The 23,764-nt window shown below is 35.0% G+C and overlaps 2 protein-coding genes across 2 annotated transcripts in view; one reads left to right on the top strand and one right to left on the bottom strand.

Moving 5' to 3' along the window:
- Smp_181140 (hypothetical protein) overlaps window positions 1-2,795 on the top strand; it is a gene marked incomplete at both ends in the record, with an annotated part of 32,031 nt that extends 29,236 nt beyond the window's left edge. Inside the window, 3 exons of the mRNA XM_018795800.1 lie at window positions 234-523; window positions 1,239-1,781; window positions 2,700-2,795. Of these exons, the coding sequence (XP_018650076.1) occupies window positions 234-523; window positions 1,239-1,781; window positions 2,700-2,795 (929 nt within the window). The remainder of the gene's footprint in view (window positions 1-233; window positions 524-1,238; window positions 1,782-2,699) is intronic.
- A 4,019-nt stretch (window positions 2,796-6,814) lies between these two features.
- Window positions 6,815-21,602, bottom strand: Smp_105540 (tensin-related). The gene is made up of 10 exons (XM_018795801.1): window positions 21,398-21,602; window positions 21,278-21,358; window positions 20,144-20,218; window positions 19,869-20,015; window positions 18,551-18,753; window positions 16,956-17,153; window positions 12,841-13,209; window positions 11,884-12,385; window positions 9,774-10,007; window positions 6,815-7,483 (listed from the first exon to the last, which is right to left on the bottom strand). Exons 1-10 carry the CDS (start codon window positions 21,437-21,439, stop codon window positions 7,103-7,105), a joined length of 2,232 nt encoding a protein of 743 aa, XP_018650077.1. The 5' UTR covers window positions 21,440-21,602; the 3' UTR covers window positions 6,815-7,102.
- Window positions 21,603-23,764: the final 2,162 nt, after the last annotated feature.

Consider the following 23,764-nt stretch of genomic DNA (forward strand, 5'->3'; position numbering starts at 1 on the left):
CAAAACTTAATTACTATTAAATATTTCATTGTTTTCATAAATATAAAAATCTCAAGACAGACCTTAGCATAGCAAGTAACAAATATGACTTATTAAGGATGACACCTTGTCAATTTCATGATAGCCTTAAACCATACAACCCAGCTACTTGTGAGTAGTATAACACAAAAAGTAAACTTTGGATGGAAACCTACCTATTTTTTATGCCGATATCTGCTGTTGTTACCTTTTAGTATATATTCAGTGGAATCTAGAAAACGCCTATTCCTCCCGTACCTTGTCAACCCTACCTTATTTTACGAGAGCATTGCAACCAATATTTGGATTAAATGTACTATTAAGTGATGTAGGAGTAGATCCAAATTATCTAGAACAAATAGAATATGGTTTAGATATGAGAAGTACTGAATTGGCTGCTTGTCATTCCACTCAAACGTGGTTACGAGTTGCTGAACTAGTAGGAAATCATGATGAAGAGATTAATAAGAAAGCGATTATGCTATTAAAATCAATGAATGAAAAGGTAAGTAGTTAATATAAGTTTCATATTACTTTTCAATGTACTACATTTTAAGCAGTAATTTCAGTAACAAATGAATTTCGATGAATTTATTGTGTCAAAAAGGTAGTTTTTTATTTCATCCAATAAAGAGGCCAAAATTATAAACGCAAACTCAAAATAACAAATAACTTAAAATGTATGTAAACTGTAGTATATAAAATGTTCCGAACACGGAAAATTAAGGTACATCGACAGTCATTGAGACTTTTTTCTTCAAACTACTACTACGGACAAAATGACAACAGAAATAAATCACAGACTGAAAATGATTTACATACATCTAGCAAATCGTTTACGGCTAACAGTGAGTTACTATAAGAACCCTTATTTCTTTGGTTCCACAAATTACAGCTTCCCATTTTTACTATTTATGCCGAAAGATATGAAAGTTTTTAATTGTGAGCGTGCACTGCCAAAATGTCCCAAATTCCAATGAAACAGTTCTTCAGTGTTGCCTATTTCCTAATAATGCTCTAGTCCATGTTAGTTTGTGATGAAAACCACTCTAAGGAAGAGAGATAGTTGGTTAAAATCACAAACAACTACATGTAACGATCAACACTAACAATGAGGCTGACTAAAATTATCTTTATAAAATGCTTATTTATTTATACATTTACAGAATTCCACAAGTTTTCTAAACTCATTCCATTTTCTTTGTAATACAATTTTGCAGATATATAAAGTTTTTCAACACTTAACAAATTCCAAACAAAAGTTGCACTTATCAAGTGATGTACAAATGCTTCAGGGAACAAATAATCATATTAATAATTATCATCAGTTAATCAAAAAGAATAGTAGAAATACAGTTCCACGTCCTATTTTTTATTTAATGGGACCACCTATTCATATTCAATACTGTTTGAATAAAAACTGCATTAAACAAAATTTAAGTTCATTATCACCAATATGGATTAGCATGATATGCGGTTTAGAACAAAAATCTAGTATTAAACGAATAGCTGCATTAAAAGCATTAACTATACTCATAGAATCACAGATAAGTGGAACAATAAAAACCACACAAAATAATAATACAAATAATAAAAATTGTAGACTATATGGAAATACCACTGATGGAATTACAAATTCAACAATATTACAACTTTTGAATGATATACATTCAAATGATTCAGATCCATTGGTGAAGAATTTAGCTAGACAAATTATTGACAGAATTACTACAAGATTTAATACTGAATCACACAATGAACAAGTAAGTTACACTTAAACTATCCAGTTCCCATTGAAAACTATTAAAAAAATAAGCAAACATCTGCAAGTAATAAAATGAATTTTGAACTTCTACGGGTTATGATTTAGAAATATACCTCCATGACAATTATATCAGAGTTTACTTTTGGATTGGTAAATACAATAGTCTGTGATTGATATACCAGTGTGGAGAAAAAACATGCATTATCAATGAACAAAGAAAAATAAAATATAAGTAGTAAACGGATATAAAAACAAAAACAGAAGATATCAATTGAGCATTGGAAAGTAAATTTGGAGTAATAATCAAATGCTAAAGGTTTAAAGTTGACAAAAATAAAATTAAGAGGAAACTCAGTCATGGATTTCGAGTCATCTTTGATCTCTAACTATTTGCTAGTTTATCTCGAAGCCAAGTTCTCACTTCCAATCTTTTCTACTCGTGTAAAGATAAATAATAAATATGGTCTCTAAAGTTTGCATTATCGTTTAAACTAAACAAATACAATATTATTTTCATATGGTATTGCCAAGCTGTCACATCTTGCGTCCCCTATTAAGCTTTCAAACAAACATCTTAATTAGAATATGAACGACACTACATATGTAGCATAACAACACATGTAAATGTTGTAGCCAATATTTGACTCGATAATTTCAGATAATTTGAGCACTAGGTAAACTGTTAATCATAAAATATTGAGAAATTTTGTAAATCATAATGAGTAGAAATTTAAAATTCTGACGTTTCACAACTTAGCTTAAGTCCATTATTCTGAGAATGAATAAATAACCGAATTTGACTTGTATCATTATGATTCAGTTATAAATACCATGAGTAGTATTTAAATCATTGATTTAACTTTTTAATTATCGATGAAAAGTCAGTGATCAATTTTTCTTGTTTCATTCATTTCAGATAACTAAACCTACTCGTCTCCTGAAAACAATATGGACTAAATTTAGTACTGCAGAAAATTTACCCTCCAAACCGTCATATATCTTTCAACGATAATAACTGAGATTCATATTAATCTATAGCTATTTTTAGTCACTGTATTTTCATACATAGTTTGTACAGCTATTTATTTTGGTGCTGTAAGATAACAAAAATTCCTACTATGAAATATTTATGCCTTTAAAATTAAGAACAAGGACCAAGGTAGATAAATGCTATGAAAGGAGTTAAACCACGTTGGTATTAAATTATTTAAAATCTTCCAACATAATTCTGAAAATGTAGAAAGACGGTCACTTTATACGACTAGGTATTCTAAGTTTAATTGTGAAACGGAATATTAAGGTGCACCTTGTAAATACTACATGATAATAATGAACAAAAACCTTATCTAAACAAAGCGAAAACAATAAGATTATAAGAAAAAAATGGACTCATTCTATTTCAGATTCTTCTTATCAACTGTAAACGGCTTAAGGTTACAAAAAGTAGTAAATTTACCATAATTTAGTAAATAAAGTTGAAATGGATGTTTGAAAGCAGAGTGAACATCGTAATAGCAGGAAGGAGACAAACGCTTTAACACTAAACGTTGATATGTACTTATGCAAAAATAAATACGAATTTTATTTCTAAATCTATCAAAGGCACTAAATATATGGAAAAAAACCTGGTCATTTAGAGAAATCAATTACGTATTTATGATATCTGGAAGTTCCGACTAGTGATATCATCTACCATACTGATGATCATTCTTTACGTACTGACATATCATCATCGAAATATTAAAGGATTGATATGTAGTGTCGGTTGATATGTTAAGTCCATGTGTCTTATTCTAACTTCTGAACAAGTCAATTCACCTATCCATCATGAGTCATTTTTTCACCTTGTTAATTCTTCACTTATCAACCGATACTACAGATATAACAATTACTACAACGAAAAAAAATTACACAACTGGTGGATTTTCCAATTCTCCTGTATTTATGTACTTAAAACTTGAAATAAAATTACTCAGAACTGTTTGCAGTAACGTATTCGTATTCTCCATTCTTTTACACCTTCAAAGACTAAGGCTTTGAACCTGTCTCATAAACTGATCGTGATACAACCAAAGATAGAAATAATTGTTAGCGTTGAGCTTGCCATTACTTAATTACCACATAATCAAAATTTTATCCGATATAATTTCAAAAGAAAGTTTACTTACAAAAAACGAGATGTCTTATAGAAATAAGCAATTAGATGTAACGTACACAGACGTAATATGAACGTTATTTATTAGAATTAAAAGTAATGGGGAAATATGGACTCTCAATAATTTCGGTAGAATAACACCGAAAACATGTTAGACAGTAAGTCAAATGTATCTAATGTACTTTACCTTTGTGTATTAAAAAGAACTAATGAATAAGAATACAGTAAAGTACTTGTTTATATGTTCTACACCTTTGACAAACTGGTCAAGAAAGGTGGTCCCAATTTCAAATTCGCCACTTTACAATTATTTGTAGAAAGAGCAGCGTCAGTATTCACGATGAACATTACAAAAGATACTTTAAATTTTATGAAGTAAGAAGGTTGTTTTAGTCCTTCTATGTCCGACTGACCACCAAATATTAGAACACCATCATTCTTATTACAGACCTACAATCGTAGTGTTTCTCGACATTAGGGACAACTTTGTCTCGTTGAACAGGACTTCTCTGGGACTGTCTATTGAAAGTGTGTGCCTGAGGAGTTTACTTATGTCTTAGAAGCTTTATATGCTGAAACCTCATGCAGAGTGAGGGCATACAACCACCTCTCTCCACTGTTCCACCAAATCAGTGGCCGTGATGTAGAAATGCTAATCTCACCCATCCCTCTCATTTCACTATCGATGAACTCTGGAAACAACTCGGATGGATGAAGGTAACAGTGGTGTGGACCTATTTTTTTGAAAAACATTTTCGACCTTGAGTACGCGGATGATATTGTCTCACTGTGCGACGATACCCAAGCCATGCAATCCGCATTTAATCAGTGTCCGTAGGTATGGTATGTGCTGCCCACATTCGAAAGGCAAAGTACTCTTACAAAACTGGCAAGACCCTGAACCTACACTCCCTATGCCTACTGAAAAGATAAAGTAGTCGAGAAATTTGTGTATTTGTGTAGCTGCTTAAGCGCTGGTGATTGCGTCTGAGATGAGATCGATTAACGTATAGTGAAAGCCAGAGCGCATTATGCCAACCCGGCTCATCTTTGGAGCCTCATTGATACTAGTCTGTCTGCGAAATGTCGGATTTTCAACGTGTCCGTGAGAGTAGTTTTGTCTTATACGTGTGAGACCTGGCCTGTCCGAGTTGAGTTTGTTAGATGACTCTCTGTGTTTGATCACCGTTGTCTCCGAAGGATCGCTGACATCCAGTGGCAACACCATGTTAGTAATGCAGAGGTTCTGCAACGTGTGTTTGGGCACAGCGACGACTATTCAGTTGATGTCACTGTCTTGAAACATCGACTTTGGTGGCTTTAACATGTTCTACGAATGTCGTCCTAGAGAATTCCACGTCGTGCATTATTTGCCGATGTTGGGACTTGTTGAAAAAAGATAATAGGGTCAGTGTATGACAGTGTCGTGGTATGGAAGAACTGGCTACTGTTGATCCTTCACGACTCCTTGGTTGGGATCCAGGAGATGGTGAAACACAATGGCTAGAGACGTTACCAGATATGGCTCAGAATAGAAGTCCGTGGCGATCCTGCTGACTTTATTCTACTTTCTTTTTAAAAATTTGGACGTGATTTCTTTGACTGAAATTCCTTCTTGTTGTATTTCTCCATACTGAATTGTTCCTTCCATTAATACTATCACTATTATTATTACTATTGTTATTTCACTCTTATTCACTAATTTCTGTTCGTTGTTGCTTTTCCTTTATAATACTTACCCTCTATTCTCTATCTCTTCACAACCTCATTATAATTGTATGACGCATATGTATTTGGTGCCCCTTAGTAGTAACGTTTGTGTCCAAATAAATAAATTATAAAGTGAAAATGTTTAACGTTCATATGTTATTTGTACCAAGTTTCAAAATATAAATACGATACTTAGTCAACATTAGGACACAAACAATTGAGAAATAAATTGAAAGGATTTTGACGACTAAAGGAAAAAAATGAACATATCTCAGCAGAAAGTAATGGTGCAGTAATGGGACACTTATAGTATGTACGAATTAATCCAGAAAGCTATTTACAACCTTGTATACTTATGAAGAAAAAACCGCATCCAATTATCTTATGTAAATATATTGAAAAAGAGGAATCAAATAGCCAAAACTTAGATACAATAAAAGTACACTTTATTTTCAATGGTAAGAGGACAATTAAAATGAATACCCTTGACATGATATACGCATATATATAAATTGCAAATGATGTAAGTATAACAGTTAAATGCTTTAACACTTTACTTCAATAAATAAATACACCAGGTAGTATTTTGCATTAATTTCCTTATTTCTAAAACGAGAGAGAAATAAAACTAACACCAAAAACAAGAGAATAAAGCAAATGAAAAACAAAGGGGAGGAAATGTTAAATGGTACATTTAAATGAGAATGCATGAATTATACCGGTTTGTTCGAAAAAAAACAGAAATTAATATACCAAAAATATTATTATCATTATCATTAAGACCTCTAACGAACTGGTTGGGGAAGGGGGAGGGCACATAAAAATGAATTGACATGTTATCACTCATGATATTCAAATAATGATTAAAAAAAGGAAGGGGTGGAAATTATTAGGGAAACATAAAGAATATACATATTAAAATATATAATTAAGCAATTGAAAAGTTAATAGAATAAAAATTAATGACAATAAAGTTTAATTTAAAAAAGTTGTATACCTATAATAATTGGCAACAAAAAAATAATGAAATCAAGTCATGATTATAATTTAGTTAATACTAACCAATATTACTTAATTAACAATAAAGTAATGTAAATTTATGCATATATCATAATAACTTAGCGTATGCACTAATATCATTATGCATTTAAAGCAAGCATAATGTGGATAGTCAAGAAAAACAAAAACAACTAATTAATAGAAACTGGACTAGAAATTCTTTTAACAGATACACATGGTGTATTTTATCGTTTTATTTGAAGAGGTAGTTTGTATTGCAATAAAGAAAATAATATACGATAAAAACTCTCTCACACATACAGAGAAACTTTACAAAGGTAAGAAAACAAAAAAAGTAGGACAATTATCTCACAGAACATTGATAGGTAGTAAGTGATAGTGTCAATACTACTTATAATAAGATTACGTATCATAACAATAACAAAAAGAAGCATCTATCTACCATGGCCACCGGATTTAGATGAAACTTTATGTTTTCTATTCACATTTCTAGGCTGTAATTTTAAATCAGCCATAATGGAAGAGAAATCAGATAAACGTTGGTAATCCTCGTCTTCATCTGTTAGACGAGCTAAAGCTTCATCTAGTGAGATTGTATCTGTTACACGTTGTAAGGCATTGAACATTGGACGAAATTGTGACGGAGTAACATTGGGCGGTTTCTCAAAGTCATCGTGACCAACACAATGGTCAGTAGGCGAGAAGATGGGATTTGCTGCAGCTCTTGGAAGTCGAAGTGGGCAAGGAAGCATTTCAGGCATTACAGTTAAGTGTAAAACAAGACAAGCAAGTGATGGCCATTCTTTATCTAATCCCTAAAATAATTTTAAAAAATCAGCATGGATTATAACGAGGATTGAGGATTTTCAAACATAAAAAGTAAGAAGGGATTAATAGTTGTGTAGTACAAAGGACTGTAATAATCATTTCCAAATATTCAAAAATTATCTCAATCACTGTAATAATAACAGTTTAGGCTTCAAAAACACGTTTATTAAACAAAAATTGATTTATTGAATTCCGATACACTTGAGTAAGGTTCTTTAGCCCGACCGTTGCTGCTACCTTGATGTGGTGGTCAGACTCGCCAATCGTGATGAACCAATCGAGCTATAATGGCTGGAACAATCGTTCCTCAACGTTCTGCCATGCCAGGCGGGTCGGTTGAAAAGCGGTAAGACTAAAAGCACAAAACCCAAGGTCCGAAGGAGAAGTCGTACTGCTGATTGTACAGAGGTGTGATGGCAGTAAAGTGTTTCCTTCAGACAACCAGCATAACAGCGATGGTGCCTTCCCACAAGGAGGAGTGAGGTTAGGAAAGGTCGACCATAAAAATGCACACCTCGCCTTATCCCACGGATATTCGTCTCCGGCGGTAAGGTTCCAACAAGTCTTAGAAATATTGCTCACATCTGCTGGGATCACCGGGTAAGTAATAGTGAGGTTAGACACACGGTATTAGGGAATGATAGTAAATCAGTTGATGAGGTTTTGAATCTTCAACTGAGATGGTTGGGGCACGTGTTACGTATGCCTGAACACCGATTACCACGACGTGCTATGCTGACTAGCGTAGGGGATGGTTGGAAGAGAGTTAGGGGCGGCCAAACCAAAACATGGCATCAGTGCTTGAAGTCACTAACCTCTAGTCTGAGCCATGTTGGTAGACGCAGACTACTTGGTTGGGGTCCGTGTGACTATCGTAACCAATGGTTGGAGATTCTGTGTGACATGACTCAGAATCGATCAAAATTGTGTGGGTGTATACACTCCCTGTCGTCCCTTAAACTATGAGATTAAAATTGCTTCATACCTTTCTTTCTTCCTGTACTATATCCTTATATACAATCTTTTATATATTAGCACCATTAAATTAACTACTATGAATTCGGTGTTCATCTTGTGGTGCTAATGAGGTATGGCAACATAGACCGATGCATATATGTGCCTGACCCTACGTTGTAGGTGACTGACTGACTGAACGTTCACTAGACTGAGACCTATAAATAATGAGTTTTAAGGACAAATATCTTGAATCCTATAATGTTAATAACCTATCAGACAAATCGAAGTAAGAGTACAGAATCAGATATTGAAATGTTAAAATTTAACTATGGCAAAGATGCTACATTAGGAACTATATTTTTTTTAAATAAAAGTTGTTTGTTTAGTCGTCATAATTCGAATTTGAATAAACTGCACATTCGTCCAATATTGTAATTATAACTAGGTAACATCTGGACGATCCCTTATAAACTCAATAGCTTCATGTTATAAAATTACTTATAAGTGATAAAGAGTATCTACTAGCTGAAAAAATTGCAAGAAAAAAACTGCGGGTATACCATTAGACAACAAGCTCTTTCAATATATAGGAGACTAGAGGAAACTCTGTCCCCATTGCTGCTTTCTGAGAGCGTCTGATGTTTGTTTATGTTTCCCAGTGAACATGTAGTTAACTCTATATCTCTAGATAACCAGTTACCTAATATCGATCTTTTTGGAATGATGTTTCGGTCAGAATTACATATCAAGGTAGCCCAATAGAGCTACGTTGACTGGAACTGCACTTCCTTTGTAAAGCATTGCTGAGTTAAGAAGACCAAAATAAGCTACTCATATAATGCATGTAACTCACATTATGATCTATGTTTGATGGTAAAATTATATAGTCGGTGCTACAAGAATTCAGTAGAACGGTGCTTTCGTTATAAGATAAGGATTCCCAGCTATGCTAGTCCTGTATCCCACCTTCCATTACAGCCTATAGTGGTCAGTACAAGGTTTGTAAATGACACACAAAACTATAAAATAACTGTCATTTCCTACAACGTTGTGATAAGGTTCTATTCAGTCTTTTCGGAAAAGTAAACTGCAAACAACCAACACATATGATGCGAATTATTTAGTACCAAGTGTTACTCGCATTTCATCTCCTGTATAATAGGATAAAATGAATAACCAATAACTCCTGAACCACAGTAACGAATAACTCAGCTGGCATCCATTTTTAATGAGAAATATTTCTAAATGCAAAATGAAATCTATCGAGTTTATAAATCAGGAACATTTTGAAGTATAAAGAGCACCATTCAGTCTACTTACTTTGAGTTTCACACCACCTCCAGATGTTTTCTGGATAAGAAAGTGTGTTATTCCACTTGTAGAAGATGGATAAACTGATGTCAACTGGGAGACTGTATCTTTTATTCGATTTCCTGGTATATGTGGTTGTCTAGAATGAAAACAGCCACCAGCTACTTGTCCATTACTAGAACGTACTGATAATGCAAAACTATTTGGGTGACTTCCGCTATCTCGGACAACAAAACTTCCAGGCTATCAATGAAAAAAAAGAATAACTATTTTAGACCAAGACTAAAAGATACGTACAAAATAATGATATAGAGATTGCACAGAAAAATGTAATCAATGACAAACTATCAATTACTATTATTCACGAACAAATATGATCAGAGATTGATTCATTAGAAACATTCGTCTTCCAGTGATTTCAAATTTGACTTGGTGCACTCGCATCCATTATGGTGCTCCGATTATTTCCCGAATATAAGTCCCCTAAGGTTTCTGCATAAGCATTACGTGAACCATGAGTTTGTTTTGGCTGGATTTTAGCTTCAGAGTTATGCAGGGGGAATTCTGGACTTGGAGCTTCATTTACATAGTTTTTTGTTCTTGGTCCTCCGGTACTACCACAATTCCATGGGTATTTAATAAGACATTATCTTGTTGTAATTGTACATTCTACTTCGGGCATAACTGGGCTTGAACCCATCATAGGGTATGTTTCTGAAACGACCATCACTCAACCACTGGGAGGATCGTGTACAACTGCTACTGTATCGTTTGCATTACTGTTTGTCAACAATTCCTGAAGCTCCTCACTGATACATTCATTCTGCAGGCATTTACCGCTACTGTATGCATTTTAGAGAGCGATTCATCAATTTCCGTCATATCTCTAAAATGTGGAGGATTCAGCAGTCCTGTTCGTAATTTTTTCTGTGAATTCCAACCAATTTTTGAAACTCCGCTGTTAATGCTGTAAAAGTGTCTTCATTTTCTCCGCATAAAACAAACTTTTATTTTATTTTTCTGTTGCACGTTGTCAAATATTCGGTCGACAAAAGTGGATTTCAAATATCCTTATTTCCTGATGAGAGCAGCCATTTACTGGGTGCAGGATTTTTTTCAATTATAAATCCCTGGCCCGCAATATTATACTTTGAGATTTGTTATTGCTTTTTTTTTTCAAAATCTCCGTCAATTATTATGGCTTTTTTCCGAGGTCCACGTCACCAATTGTTATGGTTTGCTTTTGGCCCTGTCAAATATCACGTGACAAGATCACCAAACGGAATATCGACTTCTATTAACTTTTCCCTGAGCTTAACCAATAACACACCAACCAGCACTAGCGAATACCATTCGCTTATTCTTCTTTCAGATAAAACATAAAAAGCGTGGACTAGAATGACTAAAGAAATACATGTTGTCGGAAAAGATATTACCAGAAAGCATTTAAAGAGATTTAGTTTGAGTTTTAGGTCTAAATAATAAATATATACTCATCAATGCACTATAAGTACAAATTATTTGCAATGACTAAACATACAGATTTTGGGGTCAGAATAATTTAAAAAGTAATTAAATAGCTCTTTCAGACCACTTAGTAATAATAAGTATTTTTTTAATGATAACCTTAGTAATTTAGTGAATCATTTTATTTGAAATAAATAGCAATTAACTGTTCGTAATGAAGTACTTCGGAAGTATATTTACCCCATAATCATCATAACAGAGCTATTTCCAATAGTCCACGGTATGATAGTGAGGTAAACTGTTAGCAGAATATAAATTACGTGCACGTTCCGTGCAGGATTATGTTGTGGCACACTTATTGGCTATTTCTTATCCAATCGGTGCTGGTGAATACTTGGATAAGACTCTAGAATCCTCTCATGTAAAAAACTATAAATATACTAACGTTTCTCTTATTGTGATTCCTACTTCCATCTAAACCTTTTATTTGGAATATAATTAGGTTCCTGTTCAACCGTGTTCTGATTTGGAGACTTGCCGAGTGAAGTAGTGTCTAAGAATACTAAGCAATAGGAGTGGCTAGGTTGTAACAAGAATAATTATAACACAAACAAAACCCATTCAAAAATATGCATATGGAGGATAAACATACAGGTTGTTTGGCAAGCATTTCCAAAGCCTTTTCACGGGGTAAATCTGGAAGGTACCAAGGAGCATGAGACAACTCATTGATGTCGTCAAGAACATTTTGTGCAGGAACGTTTGGAGTGGAGCATGGAGATGTGGGAGGAACGGGAAGGTGCTGTTCAGTGGGTTTCAGTAACTGATTCGAATCTCCAGGATGCGGATTATTGTCAAATATAACGCACGTATGTTCACCACTGGTGCAACCTGGAGTGCACGTACAGCGTTTGCTAATTGGTAAACTATTATCGGAACTCGAGTCCGGATGACCAGAGCCAGATGTGGCAGTTGAGCACCCAGTAGTTGATGATGACGTTGTGGTTGCTGTAGACGTATTAGCTGGAGCATTATCATTGATAAACTGAGCGTTACTTTCTTGAATATCTTTTTCTGGAATAGGAGTTTCTTTGTCAAGAGCGATACCACCACAGCTGCGATGATCAGCCATATCATAGAAGTGTTGTGCCAGTCTAAGTGATATTTAAGAGATCAAAACAACACAAATTGTTAATATAAGATTTATCAAATTTGTAATAACTTTTTACCATTTTATTAGCTCCATATATAAGGAGATAAATCAATTAACACTGAGAAGTGAACAAGTCTTATACACAAGTACAATGTGACTCGTACTTCAGTTACATTATTTGTTTGCTGTCTGTTCCTCTTACTTGAAATATAACAGTTAGAACTATTTGTCTGAATTTTGGGCGTTTCAACTGTTAGGCGATTGCTTCGGGACAATTAATTAGAATTTAGTTTCCGTATTCAGTAAAGAGTAGTCAATAGGAAATCATCATAATACTATAGAAAAGCTACTGTCCTGACGTAGGGGAGGGAATTCAAACAGCACAGATGATTCTATCACATTCTTCATCGATGTAATAAAACGGAGGAAAAATTCTTTAAAAAACATTGAACTTACGCAGATGTCGTAGATTTAGGTCCTAACGGTAAAACATCAGTAAGATCTTCCGTCATTTCATGGAGGGTTTTATTTACTTCCATTTCATGTAATTTTTCATGATGCTTCAAAACTGGACTTTGGTGATTTGCTGCTAGGGTGGATGTGATATTCTTAGCTGGGAGCTGCGTAGATGAAGTTACTGATGAATGAGAACGCGGTGGTGGGGGAGGTGGCTTTATCTGCTCACTCTTCATTATGAGTCCTTCCGATTCATTAACTTTAAGAATAGTAGGGTTAATAGAGTCGCTCGAACCTAAAAGTTGTTCGCACGTACTTGTTGTTGCATCTCGTAATTTATGACGGTGATGATGTTTGTGATGTTTATGCCTGTAAAAAATAAAAATAATAACTAGACATATTTAAGGGTATGAATTGCACCAAGATCTAAATATTCATCCGTTTTAAGACTGTAAGATCCTTCCGAGAAATGAGTAACAGATGGCAACAATAATGTTGGTAAGAGTAATAAGTATTTCAAATTAATCTAATATTTTGGATATTCAGAAACTGGCCACAAATGTCAAGACTCTGATAGAAGTTACTTGATGACTAATTGAATAAACTATTTTGAAAACTAAACAAGTAATCTCGGAGAGGAGGCTGGATTATTTATCGATATTGTAAGAACGTGAATAGCTGTTCAAAATAGCCACTAAAGCCTGACATAAAATTTCAGTTGTTTAATAACTGCCTTCTTATCATTTATTTGTAACTCCACAACTAAGAAAGCGTCAAAACTTTGAACAAACTTTATTCATTCCAGAAAGACTTTATAGAGCTAGGAACCATGTACATAGAGGAACTCCTAGAAAGTGATTCACCAAGTGCTCCAAAAAGTTAGTAGCTGGTAAATAAACTGGGGTGACAATGCACCGATGCCAATTATATTACTAGACAAAAACCAGCGTTAGAGTCGTTAGTACCCAGTTACTAGTTAAATAAGAAGACCAGTTGATAACATTTTCGCACACCGGGTTTACATGAATTTAGTGTAGATAGCAAAGTAGAACTAATAAAGGATTAAGTAACATTAAATAATGAAAAGGATAATCAGCAGAAACCATATACGCTTGTGTACACGGCTATTGTGCAGATATCTTTCAAACAACTAGTAGATGGAGAAGGATTTCAACTCGTAATTTACAAACTCGAATGAAACTATGAATTATATTGGACAATGCTTCTTGCTTTTACGAAAAGGCTTTGAAATTTACCAACTCAGGGATTAATAAGGGAAATTCATACTAAAACGACAAATCTAAACAGCTAATGACTGAGTCAAACTGTGAATACAGATATTAAGTGATGATATATATATATATATATATATTACCGAGCCGGATATGTAGAGACTGAAAATGCCAGTGGTAATGTAGTTACTATTCATCTTTTGACATTGTAAATGCATAGCTTCCTTACAAGACTCGTACACAGATCAGATAGCACGAACTTAGGTATTTAATGCTTCTATGAAAAGAATGTTTGAGATAAGCATAAAACAACTTGAAACGTCAGTCAATCAGTCAACTACAACGTAGGGTCAGGCACATATATGCATCGGTCTATGTTGCCATACCTCATTAGCACCACAAGATGAACACCGAATTCATAGTAGTTAATTTAATGGTGCTAATATATAAAAGATTGTATATAAGGATATAGTACAGGAAGGAAGAAAGGTATGAAGCAATTTTAATCTCATAGTTTAAGGGACGACAGGGAGTGTATACACCCACACAATTTTGATCGATTCTGAGTCATGTCACACAGAGTCTCCAACCATTGGTTACGATAGTCACACGGACCCCAACCAAGTAGTCTGCGTCTACCAACATGGCTCAGACTAGAGGTTAGTGACTTCAAGCACTGATGCCATGTTTTGGTTTGGCCGCCCCTAACTCTCTTCCAACCATCCCCTACGCTAGTCAGCATAGCACGTCGTGGTAATCGGTGTTCAGGCATACGTAACACGTGCCCCAACCATCTCAGTTGAAGATTCAAAACCTCATCAACTGATTTACTATCATTCCCTAATACCGTGTGTCTAACCTCACTATTACTTACCCGGTGATCCCAGCAGATGCGAGCAATATTTCTAGGGCATCTGAGGTCAAATACTAGTAACTTACGAGTATCTTCTACCCTTAATGGCCGCGTTTCCCAGCCATAAAGTAGAACAGAGCGAACTGCTGCGCAGTATACTCGTCCCTTAGTTGATAGACGGATATCTCATCATCGCCATAGGTGACGCAAGTTGGCAAAACCCAAACGATCTTTATGAATCCGTGCACAGATTTCGTCAGACACCAACCCATTAGGGCTGATCAGACTTCCAAGATAAGTGAAGTTGTCGACGTGTTCGACTGCCTCACTCCTTATCCTTAGTTCATGTGTTGACGCAGGCCAGTTCTGGAGCAACAATTTACAGTTAGAGGGGGAGAAACGCATTCCAAACATCCTGGCATTATTACTCATTTCTAACAGAAGACTCTGCATTTTGTCAGCGTCTTCACCAAACATGACTATATCATCTGCGTATTCTAAGTCGATAAGTGAACCTCCTGATGGAAGATCAATCCCTGAAAATTCAGTCGACGAGAGCGTTATTTCCAGCAGTAGGTATATGATGAAGTTAAACAAAAATGGGGATAGTGGACAACCTTGACGGACACCACTTAAGGTTGTAAAATGAGATAACAGTTCGCCATGAGCTCTGGCTCGACTGGTAGTGTTCGAGTAAAGAGCCTTCACAAGGTTTATGTACTTCTGAGATACACCTTTCAAAGACAGACACTGCCACAGAACCTCTCGGTCTACAGAGTCAAATGCTGCTTTTAAGTCAAGAAAAACTATCATTGTCTGACGCCGATAAGCATGCCTATGTTCTAACACCTGACGAATAGTGAATATGTGGTCGATACAGCCACGATCAGGTCAGAAGCCAGTCTGATTTTCTCGTGTTTGAAGTTCACGAGTCTTAGTTAGGCGCCCGATAATTATTGAGGCTAATATTTTAGATGCTGTATTAGTCAAGCTAATCCCTCTATGGTTATTACAGGATGATTTTGATCCCTTCTTATATATTGGGACAATCAGAGATTGTGACCAGTCAAATGGCATTACATCCAACTTCCAGATTTTAGCTAAAATATTAGTCAACCTAATCGCTAAAATTGGACCACCATCTTTAAACACAGCTGAAGCCAATCCGTCTGGACCAGCTGCCCTTCCTCGTTTCAGATTAGCTATAGCTTATGTTTGTCGACATAAGTAGCACCCATCACACACAACAGAAATTTATGGTAAGAGTGATTGACTCATCAAGGCTAACCATCACAGTGAAGCAAATCGTTTGTAGGATGACGACAGATAATTACTCTGACAGATAAGAATGAAGCCTCGCAGTTTGGTCATAATCCCAGTAGCTGACGATTGATTCAAAAGCATTGTATCATATATTCCAAATGACAATTAATTGTCCATATATTTACGTGAAATGTTATACATATGATAATGAGATTTTATTAGAAAAGTATACTTAGGATTCAACTGGTCAAATATCTTGTCTTACGATTTCCACACAATGAAGCGTTTTAAATAATTATCAACTAGCCTTTATTTGAATCAGTTCAGTCGCACAAACATGATATATCCTTGTCATAATAAAATTTACTGATGGTAATGTAGGATAGCTACACTAAATATTGAGTGAAGTTCCCAAAAAGAAGTTTTGAAATATTTTCTTTGAATTTTGACAGATTATGTTTGGAAGTGTGAAAAAAATTAATTGGAGCAAAATAACCACTTATAGGTCAATATTTTTCCGACACTCTCAATCGATATCTGTTTAGGATTTTAAAAAAAACGATCTAATGCACTATGAAACGCGTGGCAACTAATACCAGACCATAGAATGAGTATCCTAATTTCTGGTTGAAAATTTGAACTATGCAAGTCATTTGAACAAAAGTGATTTATAGAGAGCAAGGTCAGTAAGTAAACAAGCAAAGCTCAAAAAAACATTTTGAAATGTTGGGTCAATAAGGTACCAGATATCTAGTAGTATTAATTACTTGTGAGGTTTACTTCCTCTCTGTCTGTCACTGACAGCACAAAATTCACTTGATGGAGTATTGTTCACTTCAGACTGGACAGAAACAGGTGTCTGGTTACTTGCTGCACAATGATCAGCTTCTGGTAAAGGCGGAAGAAGTTTGCTAGTCATGGATATTTGATTGGTCGGATTTAAGTTGACAGCGTAAACAGCTTGACTAAAAAACAAGTAATGATAAACGAAATTAACGTGAAACTTTATTAATATAATGAAACAAGCTAACAGGATTATGTGGAACAGACATCAAACAACAAATTGGAGTATATCAATGTATAAAAAAACAATGTGACCTAAATAACTAAATTAGAAACTTAAATTAATATAATTTTATCAAGGAGTATATGCTTGTATACTCATCTTGAGTTACATTGTTTTTGCGAGGATTATTAGTACTACTAGGCTGTCCAAACTGACGTAAATGGAACAATATTTGAACTCGCGACCTACTGGTTGAAATTCAAGTACTACAGTAACTACCCCATAGCTCTACTAACTTAAATAACGAGCCACTATATATCTAGACTTTACCAGGTGATTCTCATTTTCGATAGTACATTTTTAGGAATACTATGATTTGAACATATACTCTATCGCGAATAGAGGTCAACTATAAATGAATTTCATAGTACCTATTACTCCACTTTAGCACTTATGTTTGTAGTTATATTAATTGAAATAATTTAGGAAATAAAACCATCAGATGTGACAATGACAAAGGTTAAAACTGAGTGTGTGAGAAATAAGAACTACAGGTATTGACAGTGTAGAGAAATAAAAACAGAAGACATATTTGTTTCAATGACTGCAGTTGAATGCATCTACTAGAACCATCAAGCAAACGATCATGAAGATCATGGATTATCTAACAGTGTTATCAAGTGATAGTTACTTAAAAGAAATGTCTATTTCAATAAATGAAAAGCAGCCACTAAGTTACTGGATAAACCGATGCAATTAATCGGATTTATGATGAATTATCACTTTGTTCTATGATTATTAAAAGTGTTGCAAAGTATCACTCAAAAACATTTCATAAAAATGAGAACACCATTGATGCCGGTGAAATTATTAAGTAAAGCTACTTTCATACCTAAGGCACCACATTTTTGACACTTTTTGCCGTTATTGAAATTAATGGTTTTAGGTATAAGACTGAGACCACGGTGAATTGAAAACCCTTGATTTTGACACCGATCAGTCATAAACAACGTAAAAACTTAGCATTAATGTGCAAATGCTCGATTTCCCAAGACTCTTCTCGTGAAATACACTGTCTAATATCTGAGTAATTGCCTCCGGAGTTTTATCAATAATTGACGATAAAACTAGATAACCCAGTCGAAAGTGAGAAGCTTATAAAATCGTGACTAGTCTACACTCGCTTTTATTCATCTGGTGTTGCTGACTTGAATCCACGACTTAACTGAAAAAAAATAACCAAGACCCAGTAAATCATAATGGAATTCAAGTCACAATTCTAGTCATTATTTGATGGTATAAACCGGCAGAAATGTTCCAAAAAAGTAAAGAGAAGAGTAAACTCAGAATACCAACCTTGGAGATTTTGTGCTCATTGAGTTATTTTGGTTAGCAGAAACAGAACATGTGACAGTTATGGGAGTTTGCTGAACCTGACAAACTGGTATATGTTGACCAAACTGGTGAAACAAAACAGGATTGTTAGTTACTGTATTAAGACGTTGCTGGGCATACGCTAAGCGAAAAACCTCTCCCATTATGGTATTCAGTTCCTCGGCCTAAAAAATTTAGGTATGTTTTGGAAAATGTCACAGGACTTCATATTAACACAGAAAGGGAAAAAATATACACAGGTATATAAATACGGTGTGGGACTAAAGTGAATCTCGAAAGCTCCTAGAAAATGTTAGAAGCAAGGAATACATAACTTATTCAAAATACACCGTAAAACTACGAACCTCATCACTTTTGTTTCAAGGTTGAACAGCATGCAGGTATTACTGGAAATGAATCAACGTTTGATTGCCTGCAATTTTTATACACATCTGAGTTGTCATCTTTTATTTCCGTTTATCAAAAAACGTTTACAACAGATAAGTGATGAGACGATGGTTGAGCTCAAAGGCTCCATACTTTACAAGCTCTGGAAAATATCCTGACCTAATACGACTACACGATTGGAATGCATTACAATTTACAGACCAGTTATTGAGAATTAACAGGTATATGGCTACAGTTCACAGTAGCAATAATCGCCCATCATGAGGATGACTTAAACTGAAAAATGTAACCAACAAACAAAGTGAGTAAATATATCCGTCTTTTAAAACCGAAAAACGTTGAACTTTGGTAAGTATACCAGATATTAAGCAGAAATCTGATCAGTATATATATATATATATATATATATATATATATATATATATATATATATAAACACCATTTATTTAAAATGACTTAAGATGGAGAGGACCTAAACTTAGGAAGAAGAGACTGTCATGTGTAACTTAAAATTACAGCCATGAATACCATTGGCCAATGAAAGCTTTTTTAGTTCGCAGTAACGAGGATGAGTGACATTAATTAAAACTTGTTTTATCAGCTAAGCAGCACATGTTCGACATACGTGGTATCCCAAGTCATCATAAATTGTGTCAAAAATACCAATCATATGAACATGAAAAAACCTATACTCATCAGCTTCATACGTTTTTCGACGGAATAGACTTATTCACACTATTTTTTCCGTGTCTTGGAACATTTTCACGTTTTTTTTATTTTGAGTCCAACTACAGGTACAAAGCACATAGGTTAGCAAATTTTAAAAAATTACTATCGCCGTGTTGGACATGAAAGATGATAAATAAAAGACATTTAGGTGCTAAAAGCTTACTGCCTCAGGTGTTACAGTGACGAAAGCATGACAATATTGGACATTCGGTTGTGCTTTTGGTTCCCTGGCAAGGAAGGCAAACTGAAGATTTTCTGGGTCACAGGTGGCATACGAAATCCGTCGAAGTGCATGAGCCATATAAACGCGCTTCCAAAAGCATTGGAAAAAAACATTGAATGAAATTACAAAGTGTCAAACAAGGTTAAGAAACTACTCTCTTTTACGCTAGTTACATTGTAAATAAGATACGTGTTGAAATTTATCATAAACCTCACCTCCTTATTTTCATGACAAACCTTAACTCCACTTAAAGATATCAGCAAGATAATTGGTTTACTGTGGGTATATTTCTAAAACAAAAAAAAATGAGAATACAGTTAAATGACGGAAAATAGGACAGTGTCCATTTTAAAAAATCATGGTTCATTTCCAGTGTATTGTTGGTTAACATCAGACCATAGACATAAAAAGACCAAAGAACTGACGCTTAATCAATCAAAATGCCAAACATACTGTATCAATTTGAGAGGAGCTTAGCAGAAAACCTTGACTAAATTTTGGTTATTTAAAGTAAACTGAAAATCCTTTTTCAATTGCCCCAAAACTTGGAAATGATAAAGTGATAATGCGTCGAATTCCGACTTGCGACCCTTGACATCGTTTCATGGTACCAATAAATTTAAATACAAGTTGGTATTTAGATACCTTCTTTCATGACTGTAAAGACAGGTTTATACCTCGTATTTCCTAACATAATTAAGAGAATTCATGGTTTTAGAATATTTTGGTGCAACGTATACCTAGAATTTCAATACCCTGAATAAGTGACAACTGAAATAAGTTGCAAAACCAAGTCTGCGCAAATTATGAATTTTCTAACATAGGCACGTCACTTTGCTACAAATATATACTGCAAGCTCCGAACTTCGGGACAAAATTAATCGATTTTGACACAGCTCCATTGAGACGTTTGTGCACACTTTGGCAAAAACCAACCGGGAGTCCCGAAATCCACCTGCATGTAGGATTTCTATTGAATTCACCCAAACTTTCCCACAGACTGTGACTTCCCACTCTCGCGACTTAGGGAAAGATGTTAACAGTTTTGGACAAACCGCACCACAAAATTTGGGAGTATGCAACTGAAACCCAAGAGTTCCTGTTGGTTTGATGGTTATTTCTAAAATTTCATATTATTTTGGAGAAAACCCTAAAATTTCCCTAAATTCGAGAGATTGGGTTTTTCATAGAATTTACTCAAACTTTTCCTGAGTCTAAAATTTCATCCAAAAGTTCACCCAAAAAACTTTCAGGATCCGCAGCTTTGGGAGGAAAAGTTACAAGAAGTATGTCAGACGAAAACTCATGTGATCAGAAATTTCCTTCAGACAAACAATTTCCCAACTTACGCGAGCCGCTTCCAACTTTTGACGCACTATTTCAGCTCTTTCATGATGATCTTTACCAGAAACAAGAAACGAACCTATATACTGAATGCATATATACGACAAAAGTAAAAAGGAAGCTACATCGGCGGGGCGTAAAATCGGTTCCAAACTTTCCATCAGCATTATAGTACTCCAAATATCCTAAGATTTCGCATTCTCCAGACTCCTTTGATAACAATTTCCTAACCCTTTACAATCTAATGCGATGAAAAGTATTCTACATAATAGTATCTCAAGTGTGATACTCCAGACAAGGTAGCGAACCAATCGTAAAACTGCGCTCTACAGTACTTAGAAGTAGCCAAAACTTTCTATTAGGTATTTGAGATCATTAGACAGTTCGTAACTTTTTTAATGAAGAAAACATCTTAAACACTAAAGTTAGACAACAAGAGACTTAGATAACTTATTTACAGATCTCTTGCGGAAGCTTGAAAAAATTAATGTTTCAGTGTTGTCAGGGTCTTATCGTGTCTACATATCAATCTTAACGGACAGAAACACCGATCTTTGTCTATTCTGATTAACTGATTTGTCCACTTTCCCGTCAAAGGAACTGGATTTCATAATCTCTAATGTAGGATGTAAAAGTATTACCTCATCACACATAAGCACTTCAATTTTTCATGGTAACGATAGTTATCAGGTTGACATGTGTTAATTCTTGCAGAGTATTATCTTGTGGAGGTACAGCTTCTCCCTGGGTTTTTTTCCTTATTAAGCTGATATTAATTGTTCCAGTAGATGGTTATCATCCGTGACCACATGAATGTTAAGATTGAAATCCACTGACTTTATTTTACCACTGTTTTAAAAACTTTCTTACTGTGGCCTTGGAGGTGGTTATTTCCGAGACCAAAGATATAGCATATCTCAACATTCAAATCATCGTCTGAAATACGGAATGTCAGTATAAGGTCACCACGCATCAAAGAAGTTTTCAGCGTTTCGATCCCTCACAGTAGAAGAGCTTGGAAAGATCTGTTACCAACCTAATTCTCACGCAACAGAAATGTTCCAGTGTTTAAACGACCTTCATAAAACATTTATTGACCGCTCGGAATCAATATTTTAAGTGAAGTGTCACACAAGTGAGCAATAAATCGGAAGCATATCTTCGTCAAAGAATTAGAACGCTCGGTTAGGTGGTCGGGGCTGCTTTCGAATACTGGCTTCCTACTACTCACAGGTCATTTTGTTAGTTTGGTGAGATTAAGAATCGATAGTATGCGAGTGATCATTTTTGCACCCAAAGTAAGTTAGTATGCTTTTTCTATAATTATTTTATAAACCCGAACTTTTAAGGTTGATAGGTGACTGAACAATAGCTTCATCGGTAACAGAGACTGGTCCGATAACTGGTACCTTAACAGTGTAGTAATGGTAAGTATTAATAACTATTCACTCAAATTAGACTTCACCGAAATATCCTAGACTTTATCTGATTCCTTCAAGATATCTTGATCCTCTTGCAACAGTGATGCAGGAATTCTGTCACCACATTTTGTTTTTTATGTAGCGGATCAGAGAATCTTTTCTAACTAGTTTATCTGCCTTGTGTCAACTGCCTTTCTTGATTAACGAAAGATCTAGCTTCAATCTGTTTACATATATTTCAGATTTTTCTGTACTTTCATTTAAATGATCCAAGGATTGTTAAGAATATCAATCCCTTAGCATGTTTCCTATGCCACAACGGCTTTCGGATTTCCCTACCGGTTCATGGAAAGTGACGTGATAACTCATGTGTTGGTCTTGTTGTGGGATTCAATGTGGTTTTAAACTCACTCAGTTCGTCTTTGATCAACTCATCAACGTCAACCAACCAGTTCACTGAGGCGACATAATCTCTGACTGCCTGGATATTAGTCCCAAGATACTGAGACAGGGTTTATCGACTGCATAGTGCATATTACATCTCCCAAACCTACAGTACAACGCAACGGGTAACACAAAACCATTTAAAGTATATACTCAAAACTCCGTCTGCTAAAGATTCCTCGATCATAAGATTAGGTCATAAGAAAGCTGTTTCCCTCTTGAAACGTGCTCAAGAAAGACCGATTGCAAATTCACTCGCATTAGAGGATAAACCTCACTTTTCCCCCACGTAAACTCCATATTTTCTCTGTTTCGCAGGGGGACTGAGGTGATGTAATGTCTCAACACGAACAAGTTGTTTTACGTTTTAAAAACTAAACAACATTTAATAGTAAATACACTTAAATTGGAACATGTAAGCGGCCACATAAAAGTTTTCCAAGCATTCGTAGGAAACAGTCAATAGACCTTACAAAAGAAGGTTGTACATCAACTTTATTTTCAAAAATAGTACAAGCGATCCCTGTGTGTGTAATCAACGATCATTTCTATATCTACTAATTAATTCTTTTCATCCACAAGATTCAGAAAGAATGCAACAAGAGTCGAAATCTCTCGACTCCAATA

Source organism: Schistosoma mansoni, chromosome 2, assembly GCF_000237925.1.
Source record: "Schistosoma mansoni strain Puerto Rico chromosome 2, complete genome".
Taxonomy (NCBI): Eukaryota; Metazoa; Platyhelminthes; class Trematoda; order Strigeidida; family Schistosomatidae; genus Schistosoma; species Schistosoma mansoni.

What these genes read in the sequence shown, in the direction of transcription:
- Smp_105540 (XM_018795801.1), bottom strand. Translation starts at nt 21,439, where the DNA reads ATGCTGATGGAAAGTTTGGAACCGATTTTACGCCCCGCCGAT. An exon ending in AAAAGTTGGAAGCGGCTCGC is followed by an intron (nt 20,219 to 21,277) that starts GTAAGTTGGGAA and finishes TTTTTGTTTTAG; the next exon opens with AAATATACCCACAGTAAACC. An exon ending in ATGAGCACAAAATCTCCAAG is followed by an intron (nt 17,154 to 18,550) that starts GTTGGTATTCTG and finishes CTTGTTTTTTAG; the next exon opens with TCAAGCTGTTTACGCTGTCA.